The following is a 24606-nucleotide window of genomic DNA, read 5'->3' as shown; positions in this document are numbered from 1 at the left end:
AAGTCAGTACATACTGCATTCTTTGCCCCTCACTGGGTCAGGCAGGCCGGAACAGTCCACTGCAGAATTGGGAATGGCAACTCTCCACCTGGAGCCACTGCTATCACATTCCGTATATTCAAAGTGGTAATCTTTCTGCAAACAGGCACAAAACAAGCCTTTGTTAGAGCTGATTCTAATGAGACAACTGTGCTTTATCAATCGTCCTAACACAATTAGCTTGCAAGCCTCTATCCAAACGCCACCCCCTGTTTGACTTGAATTCCTTTCCCACTCCACCCACTAAGCAGTTTATTGATCAAAAATGTATTAGATAGCCTGGCACAGTGGCACACTCCTGCAATCCCAGCAGCTAGGGAGGCTGGTGCAGGAGGATCACAAGCTCAAGGCCAGCCTCCACAATTAAGTAAGGCTTTAAGCAACTTAGGCCCTGTATCTAAATAACAAATTAAAAGGGAGGTTAAGCACCCCTGGGTTCAATTCCCAATACAAAAAAAAAATTATTATATAAGGCATACAGTAGGCACTCAAGATATGGGGGAGGGCAGGTCAGACAACATTCTCAAGCTGTAACCTTTACCCTTTCGTACCATATACCCCTAAACCCAAAGACTACAGCACATTTCTCCATCTCTTTTGCAGGCTTTTTAAGCACTAAAGGATTGAGAGATAGGAGTACAACAAAGAGCAAAATAACACTAGGAAACTGACTGCTGTCAGTCACTCCAAGTGTTTCAAAGAAATAAGAGAACCATTCCCATTGACCTAGTTCTTGCCCTGTTTAAAATTTAACAAAGTATAATAATTGATCATTCAAATACTAGAGAAAAAAATTACAGATTTTCTAAGCAACTCTCCCAAGCTCAATTCACATCCACCACAGCAGGCTGCCATTAGTCACTGAGTATTAAAATAGACCATTTATTACAATTGCCAATTTAAGGCCAACCCACTTGTCTCTGGCTTTTGGTTGCTTTGAAAATCTCACAATGACCTCCTCTGGTCACAGCACATTACACATGAGCAATGCTTGAATGGAGGGGAATCAGGATAAGATGTTACAAGAGTCATTTCAAGAATAAGAGAAATCCCAAATCTATCCTCTATAGCCTATTAATTTAATCCAATACCCAGAATGTTGCTATTAGGCCCCTCATCTATTTTGTTTGGCCTCCATGACTATATTAATGACAGAGAAGCACAGAAGTACCTAATGACTTCACTGTGGGGAAGTAGGAACGGGAAGGCCATCACCCTTGCCTGTTTTCCACAGCAGCCTTTCCCAACAATTAATCTCCTGTTTTAATATATTTTTCAATCTGGATAAACATAATTTTCCAAATCCGCAGTTTGGGTTTTCTTTTTGTTTCTGTACCCTTGGTTCATCTTTTTCTTCTCATATTTTTCTATAAGCAATAAGAAGAAAGCAGCTCATCTGTACTTTTTAGAATACTCTGTTTATGATAATTTACATACTAAGAAAATGTAGGCATTTTCTACCATGCTTCTTATATTTCCTGAGCCCTCACCAGCAGTCTTTTTCATCTTTATTTATTTATCAAGTTTGTTCAAGACAATCCAGGATTTCTATCATGTACTTCAAAATTCTTCCAGCCTCTGCTTGTTACCCCATTGTAAAGTCACGTCCCCTCTTTTAGGTATTGATTATAATAGCACTTCACTTCCAGTTCCCCCAAACTATAATAATTTCCTATGGTTATCTGTAGTGAATTACCACAAAATACATTTTGTGACAACAGAAATCTATTCTCTCATAGTTGTATGGGTCAGAAGTCGAAAAGTAGTTCCACACCTCAAGGTATTGGCAGGCCATACTTCCTCAGAAAGCTTTAGGGAAAATCCATCTCTTTCCTTAGGCTTCTGGGGGCTGCTGGCATTCACTGTCCATGGCTGTACGACTCCAGCCTCTGCCTCGGCCTTTTCTCCTCTGTGATTGCACTCAAAGCCCATCTGGGTATCTTCCCTTAAGGTTCTCAATTTACATCTTCCTTTTTTTTTTTTTTTGTCATATATGGCAACACCTCCATGTTCTAGGGATAAGAATTTGGATATCTTTTGTTTTTGTGTTTCTTTTTCTTTTTGGGTGGAAGCATTATTCAGCTTCCCACAATCCTCTGATAGAGTAGCTTGACTGGTCATTCATTTGCATAATGGCTTTCAGGTTTCTCTGTTCCCAGTTATTTGTATTAGGACATTTCTCTTATTTCCATATCCCACTGAGAAGATCCTGGCCTCTATATGGAAAATTTAGGTTATTTCTTATTATCCTAGCAAAATAATGATGCTGGGAAATCTGGCATGAATTTCAAATGAAGAAAGGCCTCTGCATAAAATAAGGTAAGCTCCAGAAAGCACTCCTCCAACACTGCCTCTGAGTTATCCAGGCTGCCACATCCAAGATGAGAACAGTAATAAGTAAATGAAAAAGGCATTATGTTTTCTGGCTGTAATGTTGTGTGTCATACACCACTTAATTTCCCTAAGATTCTTTTATCCTATTTACCCTTTCCAAATTACCCAATGACTCCAAAGGGCCATAGCTACTGTTGTTATACCAAACTCTTAGGATGTAAGCAAGAAGCACTGACATGTTTATTTAGAATTTTAAAATACCAAAATGAAAACAAACCTATTTCATGCAGAGGATAGCACAGGGGGTCAGGGATTTGGACTGTAGTCCAAGCCAGATGGAAGTTATTTTAAATTATTTAATAGGCTATTTCATATGGCTTGGTAACAAATAACAATTTAAAAAATCTCTTCTGAAATAAACCCTTCAATTCACAGAAAGATCTAAGAAGTGGGGTTACATAGTAAAATTACTAAAGAGACATTATATGACAGCCCCTCCCAAGTATTCTGAATGATACTCTGGGAAAGAGAATTACACCACATAAATTTTCAGATTTATACTTAATACTCAAGACCCTAACTAAACACAACTCAAATAAAGATTGAATGCTTAAATCAATCCTTCAGAAATGGGAATTTTCTGATGTTAAGGGACAAGTTTAAAAGAAAAGGTAAAGTAATTTCTTATACAAATATAAAATTAATACATGTCAAGGACTTCATTTGTAATTTTTATTAGCATGTCAAATCAATAGGATGCTACCACCAGTTCAAAGAAAAACTCAAGGGACAATAGACAATCGGGAAAGTGAAATGAATTTAATTAACATAAAAATGGTAAATATATAGAGGATAATAATCAATTGTGTTCCAAAGGCTAAAATGCATTCTCATGTCTTCATGAGAATCACTGGTAATGCTATCAATTTCCTAACAGTGTTGTGAAATCATTCAAAGACAAAGAAAGACCTCTACAGAAACTGATAATTCAGGAACGTGCACTACACAGGACACCCAGAAATTCTTTCTGCCTTTTTCAATGTGTTTCACAATTTTGCCTGACAAGGGGAAAATTCTTGGCAATTTTTCATACACTCAGGGCACCTGACATTTTATTTCCAAACACACTTAAGTGAGTCATAGCACACTCTAAAAAACAGACATCAGCTCACAAGCTACATTTCTCCAAATTACAAATAAGAAGAAGTGCCTTGTGCACTTCAATGCGAAGGATGAATGTTATTTAAACATGTCTGCAAATCACTGAATATTGGGGCATGAAGACACTGCTCCAAGCAACAAAGTTCCCTGTAAGCCTAACATTATAAATATGTGGGAGCAGGAAACAACCCAAAAAGGAATGGAATTATGCCTGACCACAAAACACTTAAAGGAAAATTATCCTTCTATAGATATCAAGGCACCCCACATACACAAAACTACCCAACTACTCACATGCACTCACAAATCAAAATACAGGCACAGATTATTAAATAACAACAAAAACATCAAATTGTATTGTCTTATTTCTAAAACAGAGAATGTCAGAATATACCCAAGTAAATATTGAATGCTAACAGCACTCCCAAACACCAACGTCATCTACCCTAAAAAAGGCTCATGGTATTCACTATAAACCTTGGGACTCATTTCTCAATTCTGATAACAACATTTACTATTTAACACGTAGGCTAGACAGTGTTTTGAAAAGATCTCATGTATAAATTATATATGTTTACATATTGACAAAATACATATGTATTACTGTTATAGAGACATTGTATCAGTCGGTGTTCCATCATTAACCTGAAATACCTGAGATAATGAACTTATAAAAAGTGCATTGTGGCTCAGTTTTAGAGGTTCCACTCCATGATTGAATGGCCCCCTTGTTTGGGGCCTGTAGAAAAGCAGCAAAAATACTCACCTCATCAGTCAGGAAGCAAACAAATGAGAGGAAGGGGTCAGGATCCCATTATCCCCTTTAAAGGCATAGCCCCAGTGACCCCACTTCCTACGGTTCCAACAACTCCAAAAATCACTACCCCAGGGGTCAAGCCTTTTTAACACATGGGCCTTTCAAAGGCATTCAAGACCAAAACTCTAGCAGACATTAACATATATTGTATTAAGTGACTTATGTATATACCAATGTCATTTTTATATAAAAATATGTATTGTTTTTTATTCCCAGGCACTTAATTATTAAATAAGTAATATGGCCTAAAGAGTATGGGGGTGATTTAAAACAATACACAGCTCCTATACTCAACAGGCTTATGATTTTGTTAGAGTGAACTAGACACACACACACACACACACACACACACACACACACACAAATTTTATAAGAAAGCATAAAGAATAAAGGTTCCAAGAGGAACAGCAGTACTACAAGTCAGTGTGTCAATAAAAAAAATCTATCTAGATGCCCTTCAGTAAATGAATGGATGATGAAAATGTAGTACATATACACAATGGAATACTATTCAGCATTAAAAAATAATAAAATCATGGCATTTTCAGATAAATGGATAGAGTTGGAGAATATAATGCTAAGTGAAGTTAGCCAAGCTCCCCCACCCCCCAAAAAAATAAATGCTGAACTTTTCTCTAATATAAAGAGGCTGATTCATAGTGGGTTTGGGAGGGGGATCATGGGAGGATTAGATGAACTCTAGATAGAGCAAAGGGGAGGGAAGGAAGGGAGGGAGTATGGGGATAGGAAAGATGGTGGAATGAGATGGACATCATTACTCTAAGTACATGTATGAAGACACCAATGGTGTGACTCTACTTTGTGTACAACCAGAGGTATGAAACATTGTGCTCTATATGTATAATATAAATTGTAATACATTCTACTGTCATATACAACAAATTAGAATAAAAAAATAAAAATTGTAAAAACAAAATCTATCTAGTCAAAGTTACTACTAAAAGCCAGTGTGGTGGCTGTAATCTCCCCTGTAAAAGCACACACCTGTGATCCCAGTGACAAAGAAGGCTAAAGTGGGAGGCCAAGGTAGGAGGATAGAGGTTTGAGGTGAGCTTCAGCCACTCAGTGAGGCCCTAAGCACTTAGCAAGACCTTGTCTCAAAAAATAAAAAAATAAAAAATAAAATAAAGGGCTGTGGATGTATCTCAGTGGGTAAGTACCCCTGGGTTAAATGCCCAGTACCAAAAAATAAATACATACAATACATACCAGTAAAAATCCCTTAAGTCTCATATCACATAAGGTACAATGTTGTACCATTGCTCAATAATTTTAGTACAGCCCATTCTTCCTTAAGCACTCTATCACACACTCAGAGGACTTGCATTTTAGAAGACAAGTTTTCTAGAAAAATAAACATCTTTAAACATTTAGAATCACATTCTGCAGAATATATGTGGTAAAGCATGCAAAATGTGACTCCATTGTATTATTTTTACAGAGTCAAATGAAATCCCCATGAGATGGAAGAGTCTGAAAAAGCATCAAGGAGAAGGCCCTAACAGGCAAGATCTGTAATTATTCTGCTGACCACTTTCCTCATAAATAGTTAATTAATAAGGCACAATAAGCAACAAGATCAACCTAGAGATACATGCCTAGATGCATGCAGTGAAATAGGTTATCTTAGGGTGAACAGAAGGAGAGAGCAAGTCCTCAAATGAATGAAGGAACACAGGGGCCTGGTACTCTGTACTGAGGTCTCTTCATTTGTGAATCACCAATGAGAAAAGTCAGCATTCTGAGGCTGTCTATCCTCCAAATGCTGAACTGGCTACAGTTAAAGATACAACAGAGGACCACAAATTCTTTTTTTTTTAATTTTTTTAATATTTATTTTTTAGTTTTCGGCGGACACAACATCATTGTTTTGTATGTGGTGCTGAGGATCGAACCCGGGGCGAACATGCCAGGAGAGTGTGCTACCTCTTGAGCCACATCCCCAGCCCGAGGACCACAAATTCTAGTATAGAATCAAAAAGAGCAGAGGAAGTTGAAGGACTCTGACTTCAAAGCAAAGAAAATGCTGATACCTATAAGAACCCAAGAGAGGGGACAAAAAGAAGCCAATGTAATTCATTGTCCTCATTTCATTTTCTTAATGTGAAGTTCCTTCTATTCCTTTTTTTTAATGCAAAACGTTGAGAATAGCACAACCTTGTATTTGAGGAGGCTGCTACTCCTCTGGGAGAAAGGCTCTTGAATATCATGCTCAGCAAAGCACTTGGCACACTTCCTTGAGAGTGAAACAGCAAGAGGGAAAGGAGAGCCTGGCACAAACCCTTCAGCTTCAGTTCCAGTGAGTGGGCCTGCTTCATTGTAGTGTGTAGAAAGGCCCCAAGCTTGAGAACACATAAGGAGACACGCAGGACTTACAGTAGGTCCTTAGCCGACATCATCAAGTACATGAGTGCAGAAAAATCGCACAGCAATTTTCAGATTTTTCTCTTATAAAAAGAACACAAGGTTACCATGGAAACCTACTGCTAAGTAATGTAAACATGATCTATTTATGACACATCTTTTTCACTTCACTTGTGGATACTGTATTGTTTTTTGGAAATTGTTTTGAAGAAGTTTCATATTTGAAACCTTACTTCAATGTCTATCTGGGTAAACAAGACCCTTCCTTTCTTTAATTCAATATATGTTTAATTCAATATATGGCACCTTGCATGTGCCACTGTGTAGATGTTGGAGATAGCTGGAAACCAGATACTCAAGCCCTGTTCTCATAGGGCTTACATTTTAGTGTGAATGAAAGTGTGTGGGTTTCCTTTCTTAGAAGGACCCAGTTTAGAGGATTATCCTTTTATGGCCTCAATCCCAGCTTGTAAAGAGTTAGGTGATGAACTGGCAACGGGCCTAGAATCCAATCTCTCCTCTGCCATTACTAAATTTAAGACCCTTAGAGATAACTAACCTTGCTCCTCAGGCTCCTCTTAATCTTTGAAAGAAAAAGGTTTGCCTTATATGCTATAGTCTATGACCTACATTTTCACTGTTCTTGATAAAAGGAAATGAACCACATCCAGTTATCAGGTACTGCCAGGGAAATTTTTCAAAAAAATAAATATCCTAAAACAAGTTTCCTCAGGAAAATTATAGGTTTCTTTAATTTTCTCAGGAAACCTACAGAAGGACAATATATAATATTAATAACCTTCATAGAAACTCTCACAGAAGATGCTGAAGAAAATTCATGTCTCTATATAAAATAGTCTTTAAGCACATGCAATGATTATCTTACTAATTGCATCTAAACTTACTGAATTAAATACACGCTTATCTCTGCTGTCTACAAACCTGTACAAGAACTTAAAAAATTTCTAAAGAGAACAGAGTAAAAGCATGAAAATGCTATAAGCATACAAAAATAAAGAGAACCGAAGGGGAAATGGCAATAGACGCCAGGTATTAACAAATATTTCTGGAAGATGGGAAGCATTAGGTGAGTTCTAATTGACTGTTCAAAACAAGACAATCTGAAAGCTAAGGGCTACACACCCTTAGAATGAGAACAACAACAACAAAAAGGTGGAATTGAAGGCATTAGACATCCCAAAAATTAGAGGGGAGTAACAGACATAAAAGGACAAGACTGGTTGAAAATCTATATGAGAAGGCATGCCTCTCAGTTTTTCTTCTTTAGCAAGCAAGAGAAAAAGAGCTATTTCCTCCAAAAATATTGAATGAGGAAGATTACAGATTAAAGGACATCAAATACAGCAAGAGGAAGGAAAAAAGCATCTTCCTGAACCCTGTGAATAACTAAATAGTGAGATCCAGCTCAGGGGCACTTCCCCCACACTTGTGGCCAGGCCCAGTCACTCCAACACCACTGTTGTTTCCACTTGGACCACCATCCCAAGGAAGGGCAGAGCCACCACCTTCCTGCTCTCCCAAAGGTGCCTTCAGTGGGTATTGCCCACACACTGGCTCCCTTTCCCAAACCATTTCAGCTGATCTGCATACTTGCTTACCCTAGAATTGAGATTAGCTGGAATGTATCTTTTATTCACACTATGATTATTACTATTATTGCTAGTAATAATAACAACATTTGCCTATAAGCTTTCCAACATAATTCTCATAACATTACCCCACTTGAATTGGCCCACAGAATAGTCCTACACAGTCAAGAAGATCGTCTTCCTGACCACTGCCCTATTTCAATGACCAGCTCCTGACACCTAGATGACTACCACCAACAGCCTAAGTGGCCTTCCAGCTTCTGCTCCTACCCACGCCCTCACACCCCACAGCTTGTCCCAAAGTAAGCATCTCACTGGCATCCGTAACATTTGTAGAACCAAGAGAAAATGTATAAATTAAGGCATTCCTTTCTCTTCTTTAGCCATGCCACATCTTAGGAGTCTCCTTCATATACAAGAGGTGACAACAGCCTGTCTGCTAGTGCCCTTCTACAATGGCAGCAGCACTCTCAGGCATTTTAGGCATATAATTCTAAAGCCACATTGCCCAGAGTGTGGTATGAAGGAGGCAAAGGGTGGGCTGTGGCATGCAGGTAGCACAGCTCCTGATCCACAGATGGTAGAAGAGGAGGAAGAACACAGTTGGAAGATGATCAGAGTGTGGCTATCTACAGCAGAGATCAGATAGGTCTGGTTTGGAGGTGATGCTGGTTTCTACTATGTGAAAACATTTAAACAAACAGCAAAAAAAGTTTTCTACCCCTCAATGGATAAAATTTCCTGACAGGCAGAAGGGTCTGTCTATCTCTTGAAGGGATGTTGGATTTAGGTAGTTTTTATAGTTTGGGTTTTTGAGGGGTTTGTTGTTATGCTAACCCAAAGAAAAATTGGATGATGATCTGCTGAAGCACAATTTTTCAAAAGGGGAAAAACAAATTCTAGTTATGGCTAGTTATATATGGTTGTAAGCTTACCTATATAAAATGTAAACTACAAATTCTTTAAGTTAATCAGGCTGAAACTGCAAAGGCACCTTTGCTCCTGCAAATTTTGAGTAACCAAACTATTTAATCAGCACCAAGAGATACTGCATGCAAGTTTTAGAAATGCATTATATATACCCCATGACACATCAATTCCACTTCAGGGCACATAATCCAAGAAAACTATAGTATGTTTTCATCACAGCATTATTTAGAGAAACCATTAAAATAATCAAATGCCACAAAAAGGCTGGTTAGTAAATTATAGTTCACACATGATGAGATTGGATTTTATACAGTCCATTTCTAAATGATAACAGCAAGAGATATTAAAAAAATAATTTTATGACATATTTAAGTGTAAAAAATTAAGGTTGTGAGGCAGTACATCTGAATTTTAATTGTGTGTAATCAATATGTGTAAAAAGGACGACCAGTATATATTCTAAAGGGCTGATGATGATTGCCTGAGTAATGAGTATCATGGTATTGTCTTATATGAGCCTATATTTTCAAATTTTTCTACAGTTAAATTATATTATGTAATATTAAAATGTACTAATGTCCCCCTACTTTTAGGAAATTGCTTTGATAAGACACAAAAAAATATTCACATTTCTCCTAACTTTAGGATAAGCTACCTAACTTAAGTTCTAACCCTAAGTGAAGTTCTGTCCAGGTATACAGACACAAAGGAGACAAAGAAAAGTGGAACAGAATGGGAGAAAGGATGAAAAGGAGTTGAAGGAGAATGAACAACACACTTTGCTAACCACAATTTGGTGCCATGCTGGGCAACTCCATGTTTGAATTCAGCTGAGCCACTGGCAGAATTCCGATGTAAAGGATTTATAAAAATACCTTTTAAATTCAAAAGCTAAATCTTGTCCTTGCTGCTACTTGAAATTGAGCTTTACTTGTAAAGAGCATCTACAAAAATAGCATAGGTGATAAGTGGCTCTAAAATTTTTAACATCCCAAATCATGTTTTTGCGTGCAAATTTTGTGAGTAAATAAAAATAAGATATCCAATCAGTTGAATTTTTTAAAATGAATAGTATAACCCTAATAATACCTCTTGTCATATCTACACTTCTTAGAAAACAAACACTTATTAACAGGCTTCCTTTTCATTAGAAACAGTAGATATTTGGTGTTCTGTACCCAGCATTACTTTCCATTTCTTTGGGTAACATCATGCTTTCTACCCTCATTACATTTTGGGGAACTATTCTAAGACATCATGCAGTTTTGGCTGGCAAATTAATCATAGAACTACAACCCCTGGCCGGTCCTAATGTAGACATGCTACCTGACCAATTATAATGAATTATTCACTGGTGACAGCCAAGATTGAGGAAGTCCATGATGGCCTCTCTTTCCACTCTGACAAAAATATAAAAACTGAGATTCTGCAAAATAAATAATAGAAGATAGATTGAGGGCTGGAGTTGTGGCTGAGAGGTAGAGCACTCACCTACCATGTGTGAGTCACTGAGTTTGATCTTCAACATCACATTAAAAAAATAAAATAAAATAAAGAAGATAGATTGAGAGGAAAAGCAAAAACTTACTTTCTAGCAACTAACAATGGTAAATAAGTTCTGGCTTCTTTTCTTTCCTTTTTTTCCTAGCATTGAAAGGAAGATAAACAAATCAGGGACCCACACAGTGGAGGCTGGAAAATCTCCAAGAAAAGCTTGTCTTTCTGGGTAGAAGATCAAAAAAAGGGATCCCTGTTAGCTGGAGAACTTGTGTACTTGGCAGCAGGAGGTGCACGTGCTTCTTTTCCCCTCTTCTACCTCTTCCAGCCCTGCCTCAAGGCCAGCACTGGTGGAGAAATGGCACTTAAAACCTGTGTCTCTGCATGAAGAAACAAAAACAAGGAACTCCTGCTATGGAAGACTTTGGGAGAAAAATCACTGAAATTCTTTTTCTCCCTTCTTTCTCCTGTCACTTTATCCCAGTCAAGTGACACTGAACTAGAGCATGGACGCTGGAACTACACAATAATCCATTTTTCTGGCCAGAGGAAATATACAAAGGAGTCACTGAGAAAAGATACCAGAGTGTAAAGGAGAAGAGCAAGCCCCCCCCACACACACACACACATTCTGTGTATGAACCAACACAAGTCCCAGGATGACCCACACACTGTGCCTGTGTAGAATATGCTCAAAGAGGCAGAGCAAAGGCAGAACTGAACTGCAATGGGAGCTACCACTCTGACTAAACCCTGAGTAGCTCAAGCAAGGAGCAGACAACACCCCCAACACCCCTGGCTGGGGTCCAGGGAGGGATAACAAAACCTCTGAACACTGAACCAACACAAGAACCACCATAGGTGAGAAGGAACATGTAGACTGAACCTAAGGAGGCTGACTGCCTGCTAAAACAAACAAATCAATGTTCTACAGAAGATTTAAAAGGATCTAGAGTCTCAGAAGATGATATTTAAAATATCCAAACACAACACAAAATTGCATGGTATTCAAAATTGCATGGTACTCAAAGATAAGCAACACATGACAACAAAATATTATTATTAGAATTCTCAAGAAAAGAATTGAAAGTAGCTATTAAATTTTACTCCATGAGTTACCCTAAGGCCAGAGGTCTCCAGTGCTGTCATACATTTCAACCAACTCTTTCATTTACCCAGCAAATACTGTTTTGAAGTCAAAGAGGTATGAATTGGGTTGGTGTCACCAGCAACCAAGGGTTCTGACAGATATTTAAGATAGACAGTAGCTCTATAGAAACATCTTCATGAATGTCTTAAGTCCTGACCAAGTAGAGCATTGGGGGAGTGAGGGCAGCTGCCATCCAATATTGATTAATATAGCATCATATATTTGAATATTCATGACTTAGCAATGCTGTCCACTACCTTATGAGGTAAGAAATTTTAAATAAGGACACAGGAAAAGATTTTACCCCCACCTCAATATCATACAGCTGATCTAGGTAGCATATGTAGTTAGAACTTAAGTCTATATGTCTCATGATTACTGTAGCTGCCTTGTTAGATCCTGAGAACTAATGTTAAACCTTAAAAATTCAGAAGCAGAAATAAAAATAGAAGCTGAATGCTCACTATCCCTCTCTGACCCTCCCAGAAAGCAGAGTTTATCCAACAACAGCACCCTTGGCCCAATCTCTCTCAGTATCTCTCTCTACTCTCAGCACCACTATATTTCCTGAGGAGTCAATGACTCAAAATAAATTTTAAAATCACTATTCATGAGTTGTTTGCTCCAAAATATCTTTATTTTCTACACAAGCCTTCTAATTACTCCGCTTTGTCTATTTTCTTCATATGCCCATTTCAAAACAATAATTGTTTAATTTTCCAAGTACAAAGCAATCCATATTCAGTGTGAAGAATTTAGAAAACAGAGAAACAAAGAAAATAAACATATATCAAAATCCCATCAACCAGAAATAACCACTGCTAGGTTTTCAGTCATTTTCCTAAGTACATTTATTTTCAAATTATGATATCATATCATGCTTTTATTATTCTAGTAATAAGTATTTATGCAAAAAATATTTTAAACACAAGAATGGCTTTCTTTGCTACAGCTTTTTCTGATCCATGTTTTTAAAAGCAATCTAAAAGATCTTGTCAAAATATCTAATTCACCTCTGCGCACCTCTGAATGAAAGAAGACAAAAAACAAAGGGAATTATAAAGTCTCTTTGCCTTATTCTTTACCCTAAGACTTGTTCAGTTTTCCTTTGTAGGAAAAACGAAGGAATATTTTCTCAATGTTCTCACCCATCTCTGTGATCCATCTCAGAAACATAAAACAGGTGGATTTGTCTAAGGGTCTAAGAAGAACTTGAATCTAGTTCCAGCAGCCTCATGTTTTCAACTATATGCCCTAGAAAAGCTACCTGACCCCTCTGAACCTCAATTTTCTTGTCTATCTCTAATAAGATGCAATTTTCCTTCCTTATCTTATAGAGCTATAAGAATAAATAAGCTGGGCTGGGGATGTGGCTCAAGCGGTAGCGCGCTCGCCTGGCATGCGTGCGGCCCGGGTTCGATCCTCAGCACCACATACCAACAAAGATGTTGTGTCCGCCGAGAACTAAAAAATAAATATTAAAAATTCTGTCTCTCTCTCTCTCTCTCTCTCTCTCTCTCTCTCTCTCCCTCTCTCTCTCTCTCCTCTCTCACTCTCTCTTTTAAAAAAAAAAAGAATAAATAAGCTATCTGAAAGCACTACACACATATGAAATGACTATCCCCACATAGATATAGTAATATTTAAGTTTGTGTGCAGGTAAAGGCTTCCTAAATTATTGTACTTCTGGTCATGCACTCTACTAGATACTAGAGAGGAGGGACTGTAACAGCTAGCTCATTGCAGTTTGTGAAGATGTTTCACATATATTTTGTGATTTGCTCCTCCTAGCAATACTATGATACAGACTTTACCATGCATCCTCACTTTTAAGATTTCAAGACTTCTGAAATCCACATCGAAAGGAACTTGGGACAGGCTATGCAGAATGACATAACTGTCAATCTGTGCCTGAGCAAACTTAACAATGGGCCAACTATATACTCATCTGTTATCAGTGAAGCTGAGTCATTTATATCACAAGAGTGATGCTTACAATATCTGAAAAGAAAGATTGCACAGTAATTCAGCAAAGAAATCAAAACTTACTGTGAGGAAAAAGGCTGCCTCCACAAAAGGTAGTGAAATTAGAGGGTCAGAAATTGCCGATTCCCTCAGAATACACCACAGAGTTTCAAAAGCTAGACTAAAACCACTTCATGCATCTTAAAGGACTATTAGATACTATTTGCACAACACTTTTGTTTTTTTTTAACTTGTTAATTTTTTTTTTATTAAACCCCAAGGGACAAGATTCAACTACAAGTGACAGGAATATTCACAAAACAGGACTCAGATCATTAACAGTAGGTAATAAATCAAAAACAACAAACAAAAATAGAGGGAAGCATAATATCAGGGTCCAGCCTTAAACTACGAGATACTGTAAGAACTAAGGGAGGTTTTTGAGATAGAAAGAGATTGGTCAATGAGTAAAAATCTACAAATAGGAGGAATAAGTTCTGGTGTTCTGTGGTGTAGTAATGTAACTGTAGTTCACAATGATGTACTATATATCTCTAAATAGAAGAGAGAATTTTCATCAGAAAAATGGTCATATAAAGACCTCAAGGAACACCTTAGACAGATGGAATGGAACATCAAAGAGGATACAAGACAGCAAATTCAAGCAGCAAAAGAACACATTGAGAATGAGTTACATAAACACCTAAAAGAAGAAGTTAAGCATCTTTATCAGGAGATAGAGATTATAAAGAATAATCAAACAATAATTCTAGAAATGAAGGAAACGATAAACCAGATTAAAAACTCAATTGAGAGTATCACTAACAGAGTGGAACAAGTAGAAACCAGAACGTCAGATAATGAAGACAAAATATACCATCTTGAAAAGACTCTAGCCAACTCAGAAAGGCTAGTAAAAAATCACGAGAAAAACATCCAAGAGATTTGGGATAACATGAAGAAACCAAACTTACGAGTCATCGGGATAGAAGAAGGTACAGAGATTCACACCAAGGGAATGAGAAACCTGCTGAATGAAATAATTACAGAAAACTTTCCAGAAATAAAAAAGGAAACAGATATACAAATTGAAGATGCATACAGGACACCGAGCACACAAAATCACAGTAGACCAACGCCAGGACACATTGTTATGAAGATATCCAATATACAGAACAAAGAGAAAATATTAAAAGCTACAAGAGAAAGGAGACAGATTACATTTAGGGGTAAACCAATACGGTTAACAACGGACTTTTCATCACAGACACTGAAAGCAAGAAGGTCATGGAACAATGTATTTCAAACACTGAAAGACAATGGATGCCAACCAAGAATTCTGTATCCAGCAAAATTAAGCTTCAGGTATGACAACGAAATAAAGATCTTTCATGATAAACAAAAGTTAAAAGAATTTGCAGCCAGAAAACCTGCATTGCAAAGCATTTTGAGCAAAACACTACACGAAGAAGAAATGAAAAACAATAACCAAAACCATCAGTGGGAAGTGCCTCAGTAAAGACAGAGGGCGAGGGGAAAGATAATCACGGAGAAACAAACTAAATATTTTTTTTAATAAAAAAAAAAGGATAAACAATCAAACATGGATGGAAGTTCAAACCATATATCAATAGTAACTCTGAATGTTAATGGCCTAAACTCTCCAATAAAGCGACATAGGCTGGTATCATGGATTAAAAAAACAAATCCAACAACATGCTGCCTCCAGGAGACACATCTGATTGGAAAAGACATACACAGGCTGAAGGTGAAAGGATGGGAAAAAATATACCACGCACACAGTTCTCGTAAGCAAGCAGGAGTGGCCATCCTCATATCGAATAAAATCGACTTCAAGACTAAGTTAATCAAAAGGGATAAGGAAGGACATTATATACTGTTAAAAGGAACCATTCACCAACAAGACATAACAATTATCAATATTTATGCACCAAACAATGGTGCTGCGACATTCATAAAACAAATTCTCCTCAAGTTCAAGAATCAAATAGACCACAACACAATAATTATGGGTGACTTCAACACACCTCTCTCACCATTGGACAGATCCTCCAAACAAAAATTGAATAAAGAAACTATAGAACTCAATATCACAATCAACAACCTAGACTTAACTGACATATATAGAATATATCAACCATCATCAAATGGATATACTTTTTTCTCAGCAGCACATGGATCCTTCTCAAAAATAGACCATATATTATGCCATAGGGCAACCCTCAGTAAATATAAAGGGGTGGAGATAATACCATGCATTTTATCTGATCATAATGGAATGAAATTGGAAATCAATGATAAAAGAAGGAAGGAAAAATCCTACATCACATGGAAAATGAACAATATGTTACTGAATGATCAATGGGTTACAGAAGACATAAAGGAGGAAATTAAAAAATTCTTAGAGATAAATGAAAATACAGACACAACATATCAGAATCTATGGGACACAATGAAAGCAGTTTTAAGAGGAAAATTCATCGCCTGGTGGTCATTCTTCAAAAAAAGAAAAAACCAACAAATAAATGAGCTCACACTTCATCTCAAAGCCCTAGAAAAGGAAGAGCAAAACTACAGCAAATGTAGCAGAAGGCTAGAAATAATTAAAATTAGACCGGAAATCAATGAAATTGAAACAAAAGAAACTATTGAAAAAATTAACAAAACTAAAAGTTGGTTTTTCGAAAAAATAAATAAGATCGACAGACCTTTAGCCATGCTAACAAAGAGAAGAAGAGAGAGAACTCAAATTACTAACATACGGGATGAAAAAGGCAATATCACAACAGATGCTACAGAAATACAGAAGACAATAAGAAATTATTTTGAAAACCTATATTCCAAAAAAATAGAAGATAGTGAAGACATCGATAAATTTCTTAAGTCATATGATTTTCCCAGACTGAGTCAGGAGGATACACACAATTTGAACAGACCAATATCAATGGATGAAATTGAAGAAGCCATCAAAAGACTACCAACCAAGAAAAGCCCAGGACCGGATGGGTATACAGCGGAGTTTTACAAAACCTTTAAAGAAGAATTAATACCAATACTTTTCAAGTTATTTCAGGAAATAGAAAAAGAGGGAGCTCTTCCAAATTCATTCTATGAGGCCAACATCACCCTGATTCCGAAACCAGACAAAGACACCTCAAAGAAAGAAAACTACAGACCAATATCTCTAATGAACCTAGATGCAAAAATCCTCAATAAAATTCTGGCGAATCGAATACAAAAACACATCAAAAAAATTGTGCACCATGACCAAGTAGGATTCATCCCTGGGATGCAAGGATGGTTCAACATACGGAAATCAATAAATGTTATTCACCACATCAATAGACTTAAAGATAAGAACCATATGATCATCTCGATAGATGCAGAGAAAGCATTTGACAAAGTACAGCATCCCTTTATGTTCAAAACATTAGAAAAATTAGGGATAACAGGAACTTACCTTGACATTGTAAAAGCTATCTATGCTAAGCCGCAGGCTAGCATCATTCTGAATGGACAAAGTTGAAGGCATTCCCTCTAAAATCCGGAACAAGACAGGGATGCCCTCTATCTCCACTTCTATTCAATATAGTTCTCGAAACACTGGCCAGAGCAATTAGACAGACGAAAAGAAATTAAAGGCATAAAAATAGGAAAAGAAGAACTTAAATTATCACTATTTGCAGATGACATGATTCTATACCTAGAAGACCCAAAAGGGTCTACAAAGAAACTACTAGAACTAATAAATGAATTCAGCAAAGTGGCAGGATATAAAATCAACACGCATAAATCACAGGCATTTCTGTATATCAGCGACAAAACTTCTGAAACGGAAATGAGGAAAAACACTCAATTCACGATATCCTCAAAAAAAATAAAATACTTGGGAATTAACCTAACAAAAGAGGTGAAAGATTTATATAATGAAAACTACAGAACCCTAAAGAGAGAAGTTGATGAAGATCTTAGAAGATGGAAAAACATACCCTGTTCATGGATAGGCAGAACTAACATCATCAAAATGGCGATACTACCAAAAGTTCTCTTTAGGTTTAATGCAATGCCAATCAAAATCCCAACGGCATATCTTGTAGAAATTGACAAAGCAATCATGAAATTCATATGGAAAAATAAAAGACCCAGAATAGCAAAAGCAATTCTAAACAGGAAGTGTGAATCAGGTGGTATAGCGATACCAGATTTCAAACTATATTACAGAGCAATAGTGACAAAAACAGCATGGTACTGGTACCAAAACAGGCGAGTAGACCAATGGTATAGAATAGAGGACACAGAGACTAATCCACAAAGTTACAACTATCTTATATTTGATAAAGGGGCTAAAAGCATGCAATGGAGGAAGGATAGCATCTTCAACAAATGGTGTTGGGAAAACTGGAAATCCATATGCAACAAAATGAAACTGAATCCCTTTCTCTCGCCATGCACAAAAGTTAACTCAAAATGGATCAGGGAACTTGATATCAAACCAGAGACTCTGCGTCTGATAGAAGAAAAAGTTGGATCCGATCTACATATTGTGGGGTCGGGCTCCAAATTCCTTAATAGGACACCCATAGCACAAGAGTTAACAACAAGAATCAACAAATGGGACTTAATTAAACTTAAAAGTTTTTTCTCAGCAAGAGAAACAATAAGAGAGGTAAATAGGGAGCCTACATCCTGGGAACAAATCTTTACTCCTCACACTTCAGATAGAGCCCTAATATCCAGAGTATACAAAGAACTCAAAAAATTAGACAATAAGATAACAAATAACCCAATCAACAAATGGGCAAAGGACCTGAACAGACACCTCTCAGAGGAGGATATACAATCAATCAATAAGTACATGAAAAAATGCTCACCATCTCTAGCAGTCAGAGAAATGCAAATCAAAACCACCCTAAGATACCATTTCACTCCAGTAAGATTGGCAGCCACTATGAAGTCAAACAACAACAAGTGCTGGAGAGGTTGTGGAGAAAAGGGTACACTTGTACATTGCTGGTGGGACTGCAAATTGGTGCGGCCAATTTGGAAAGCAGTTTGGAGATTCCTGGGAAAGATGGGAATGGAACCACCATTTGACCCTGCTATTGCCCTTCTTGGACTATTCCCTGAAGACCTTAAAAGAGCATGCTACAGGGATACTGCCACATCGATGTTCATAGCAGCACAATTCACAATTGCTAGACTGTGGAACCAACCCAGATGCCCCTCAGTAGATGAATGGATAAAAAAAATGTGGCATCTATACACAATGGAGTACTATGCAGCAATAAAAAATGACAAAATCATAGAATTTGCAGGGAAATGGACAGCACTAGAGCAGATTATGCTTAGTGAAGCTAGCCAATCCCTAAAAAACAAGTGCCAAATGTCTTCTTTGATATAATGCGAGCAAATATGAACAGAGCAGGGAGGAAGAGTAGGAAGAAAAGAGTAACATTAATCAGTGACATGAGATGGGAGGGAAAGGGAGAGATGAGGAAAATTGCATGGAAATGAAGGGAGACCCTCATTGCTATACAAAATTACATATAAGAGGCTGGGTGGGGAATGGGAAAATAAATAAGGAGGGAGATGGATTACAGTAGATGGGGTAGAGAGAGTAAAAGGGAGGGGAGGGGAGGGGGGATAGTGGGGGATAGGAAAGGGATCAGAGCACAACAATTACCAATAGGGCATTATGTAAAATTGTGGATGTGTAACCGATGTGACTCTGCAATCTGCATTTGGGGTAAAATTGGGAGTTCATAACCCACTTCAGTCTAATGTATGAAGTATGATATGTCAAGTGCTTTGTAACGTTGTGAACAACCAATTAAAAAAAAAAGAAGAGAGAATTTTGAGTGTTCTTACTACAAAGAAATGATAAAAGTTTAAGAGGTTGGATATGATAATCACATTGATTTGATCATTACCCAATGTATTCATAAATCAAAATGTAGCATTGTACCCCATAAATGTATACAACAATGTGTCAATCAAAAATCAAATATTTTCTTTTTTTAAAAAAAGAAATAATTCATTAAGTCCATAATTTGGCATATGCCTAAACCCTGGTCAGCCAAGGTTTGAGTTCACAAAAGAGAAAGTCTTGATAGTGGGAAAGCCAGAATGTGGAGGGAAGCAAGAAAAAGTACAGAATAATTAAAGGGCAATTAGTCAGAGACCACAGCCTGAAGGTGAGACAGAGGTAGGTGGCCTCAGGCCAAGCCAGTACAGCCTAGGGTCCCACACACAGGTTGAGAAAAGAAATACAACACCCAATCTCACCAGCTGGGATGAAGAGAAGTGCTTCAGGAGAATCCTTAGACATTTCAGGTGAAGGCAGACTTGGTCTTTGACAGAGATATTAAAAATTATGTAAAATTATCTAGCAATTAGAGAAATGCAAATTAAAATTACACTGAGGTTCCATCTCACTAGTGACAATGGCAGTTATCAAGTATACAAGTAACAATAAATGTTGGTGAGGATGTGGGGGGAAAAGGTACACTCACATATTGATGGTGTGACTGCAAATTGGTGCAACCACTCTGAGAAGCAGTATGAACATTCCTTAGAAAATTTGGAATGGAACCACCGTTTGACCCAGTTATCCCACTCCTCCACATATTCTCAAAGGACTTAAAATCAGCATACTATAGCAACTACAGTGACATGGCCACATCAATGTTTATAGCAGCTCAACTCACAATAGCTAAGCTATGGAACCAATCTAGGTGCCCTTCAACAGATGCATAGATAAACAAAATATGGTACATATACACAATGGAGTAGAGAAGAATGAAATTATGGCATTTACTGGTAAATGGATTGAACTAGAGACTATCATGCTAAGTGAAATAAGCCAATCCCCAAAAATCCAAAGGCCAAATGTTCTCTCTGATATGTGGATGCCAACACACAATACAGGGGATAAGCAAAGAATAGACGTTCACTGGATTAGACATTGGGAAATAAAGGGAAGGGAGGGTGGAAATAGGAAACACAGTAGAATGAATCAGACATAACTTTCCTATGTTCATATATGAATACAACCCCAATGAAACTCCATATCATGAACAACTGCAAGAATGGGATCCTAATTAGAATAAGTTATACTCCATATATGTATAATATGTCAAAATACACACACTCTACAGTCACATATATCTAAAAATAACACATTTAAAATTTTTTTAAATAATAATGTAAAATTAAACTGGATACATGTTGCAAATTTTGGTTGGGAAAAAAATGATCATACATTTAACACAGAAAAGATTTCTCTCACCCTCCAAAAAAGACAATAAAACTCTGGCACATTTTAGAACAAATGGTATTACAATTGAGATGGAGTATTGTGAGCCATCTGAGATTCAGGTTTCTGGGGTCTATCAGTATGGGTGAGGACAGCTAAGAGCCCAAAATAGCATAAGTCCTTCTTCACTATATCACAGCTGCTAATGTTAGCAATTTACTTATTAATGTGTACCATGAATATTTCCCTCTTTCATTACTTGCTTTCAGCACTATATAACTTCCTATCTCAGCCAAAGCTCTACCCCTTCTCAGTCTTTTTGTGCATCTTCTCTTGTCAACTCAATTTCCCATACTCCTGATGAAAATTCTAGAATAAACAATATTTCGAGTCATATGCTAACGTTCAGTCCCTTTGCTCACAACAAATAACCTTGCATCTTACCTTGACAAGAAAATGGATGTTCTCCAGGCACAAGTCTCCCTCCCCAGATTGTCTCTCCTCTCTGTGTATGGGAATGCCCACGTACACTCACATGCTTGCCTCCTGCCTGGGGTCTCAGGGAATGAGCCATCCTTCTGATTTTCCAAAATGAGTAACTCTGCCAACCAGATCTCATCCTCTCCTCACTCATTCCATTAGTTATTCTGCCTCTTTCTTCCTTCTATAATGCCTCTCTTATCTTCCTTTCCCCCTCAACAAATAAATGATTAATGACTCTCCAATTATTTTTTAAAAAGTCCCCACTGATGCTCTGTTAGTGATTCATCATTTGCTCTCCATATCCATTCTCCACTCTTGTTCACTTCAAATTAGGCCTGGAGGGGCTAACCTCCCTGGACCATATCACTTGGGCTCCCCTGCCATGTGGATTCAGGTCCTGCTCTTCCAAAGGGAGGCACAAGGAGGAGTAGAGGGAGGGAAGCATTTATATCCCTCTCCTTTCCATGGCCGCCAAGCTTTTAGAATGCCTTTTTCTCCCCTTTCCCCTTCAGGGCTACCAGTGCTAACAGCTTTCAGATCTGTTCCTGCTGGTTATTTCCTAGTGCTTCCAGTATGGGATTCCTTAAATCGGCCCACCTCTCCATAAGGAGTCTTTATTAAATTCTAGTGAGGGTTTTTTTTGTTGTTGTTGTTGTTTTTTTTTTTTTTTTTTTGTGTGTGTGTGTGTGTGTGTGTGAGCTGTGCAGGACTCTAACTAATACACCTTCCATACCTCTCCAACTTCTCTTCATTTCTTCCTAGCCATGCTTCCTGAAAAAGTAGTGTCTCATTATTGTCCCTCATTTATACCTTAAGTCACTAAGATCTGACTTCTGCCTCTTTGTGACTCCACAAAACTGATCTCTCATGCCATACAAGCAATGTATCATCAAGGCCATTGATAAGCTCTGTCTTCCAGCTGTACCTCCCACCATGTGCTCCAACTGTAATGCATGACCCTGGCTGTCTGGAGATTTTTACATGATTCCCGCTCCCTGGAGAGTCCTCCTCTACCCCAGGCACCTAATGAGTTTTATAGGAGTCATTGTTCAAATCTTAACTCAGGAAATATCCTCTGGGGAGTATTTTCTTATCTCCCATCCTCTATCTATAATCCAGAACTAATTACTCCTTTCTTGTACCCCAGCTCCTATATACTCTCATACTCATCACATAGTATCATTGTGATTTACAGTGCAATCCCACCAAGAGATTCTTTCAGAGCAAAATGAGACCCATTTTCCCAGAAAATAGACCTGGAGGCAAGAACTTTTGAGATAACAGACTATAGATAAATCCAATTCCAAGGAAGCAGGAGTGAGGCAGGACAAAGAGAGAACACCTAAGAGTGTGTGTGTCAACAGCTGGCCACAGTTTCCTTACGAACTCTGCTTAGAGTTGTAGATTGCCTTCATAGAGGCAGTCTGAAGTGACTGAGTCTCCAAATGGCCATTCCAGAATTTTTTTTTAAAAAAGGAAGACTATCCACTAACTTCCTTCTCACCTTGGTCAAAGTTTGGCCACACAGGATTTTCAACCTAAATAACAGAGAGAGATTCTCCAAAGAATAATTATATTTACTTGGGAAGAGTGGAACACAGATACAGGAATATGCAGGCCATAGTAAACTATGAGCATATTCAAGGAGACTGAGGCAAGGGGAAGTTTTTAAGGGGAAAAATATGGACGCTCAGATAAGATATTTAGAAACAATATCCTTGGCCATGAGGAGTAATAACAGGAAGATACAAGTCCAAGATTAAACACACAGTTGTTGGGCATTACCCAACATCCTCATCATAGTATTTTTTGTAGAAAGTTGTAGTGGCCTCTGTGAAAGACTGTAGTTCTGGTCAAGTTATTTGTGAATAGTTCCTGTAATCAGGGACACACACATGAGATTCCCCTCCTTCAAAACATTTCAGGTTTTTTTCCTTATTATTTATTTATTTATTTATTTGGTCACTGTTGTGATACAAACAATGCCATTTTGGATCTTACAACTTTCACAGGATGTCAACTCCTCAGAGCTTCCAGGTAGCATATATGTGAGTGCTAAAGAGGCCCCACCAAATTTCAGTAGCAAAAGGGGAATCGTAGGGCAAGAAGTCATGGCATGGGAGTGAAGAAAGGTGCTATTGGGTTCTTCCTTCAGGCAACATAAAGGATTGTGCCTGCAGCACCCAACCCATAACTTCAGCAAGCAGCTGAACCAGACATTAAGACAAGAGCAGATCTGGGATGATGTATAAACTGTGGCTCAGGAATGAAGAACAGCTCTGAAAATCACAACAGGTCCTTGGTAAGCATTTATTGACTATCTTATTAGAAGAGGATAATGTATACCTTTGCTTAACTAATAAATCTCAATTAAGAAGTCTAAGCCTCTCAGTGGGTAGGTCCATTATAGCATTAGTATCTTAAATTGCAATTAATTTGGGGGTTTGTAAGCTTTTGTAATTCAAAAATTAGAAGGAAAGAATCAAAAGTACTGCAAACAAGTTCAACTTTATAGAGACAAGCCTAATACCCACAGCTAAATGTTTTCTTTATCCATCAGTGTTTCTCAATGATCTGGATGGAATAGTCTTCAGTATATATGATTGTCCCCACCCAGATCAAATTAAGCTTATAGTTAACAAATAAGGGACAGGGAAAGAGATCTCTCTCCTTCTCCTCCTCCTCCTCCCTGTTGACCTAGTCTAACTCTAATTATGTCCCAAAGGCCCCACCTCCAAATGTGCTCACACTCAAGGTCAGGGGATGGACACATGCATTTGCAGGGAAGCAAATATCTAGTCCATAAAAGTGCTGATATTTGATTTTAGAAGGAAGAGATTCATAGAGATATGAAGAACCTTCTGGAAATTGCAGAGGAAACTCTGCTATTTCTGTTATATTATCTTTCGATCAAGAGACAGAATTTTGCTATGATGAAAGAAAATATAAGTCTCTGAAA

The 24606-nt window shown here is 37.6% G+C and overlaps 1 protein-coding gene across 1 annotated transcript in view; it reads right to left on the bottom strand.

The window, feature by feature from the left end:
* The window catches only part of ELAPOR2 (endosome-lysosome associated apoptosis and autophagy regulator family member 2), a gene marked incomplete at both ends in the record, with an annotated part of 165944 nt that overhangs the window by 81312 nt on the left and 60026 nt on the right, over positions 1-24606 (bottom strand). The window contains one exon of the mRNA XM_081286520.1: positions 15-135. Within this exon, the coding sequence (XP_081142646.1) occupies positions 15-135 (121 nt within the window). The remainder of the gene's footprint in view (positions 1-14; positions 136-24606) is intronic.

The sequence above is a fragment of the Spermophilus citellus genome (genome assembly GCF_964194105.1).
Source record: "Spermophilus citellus genome assembly, chromosome: 3".
Lineage (NCBI taxonomy): Eukaryota > Metazoa > Chordata > Mammalia > Rodentia > Sciuridae > Spermophilus > Spermophilus citellus.
The sequence above is the reverse complement of the archived record's forward strand: the minus strand, read 5'-3'. Positions and strand labels throughout refer to the sequence as shown.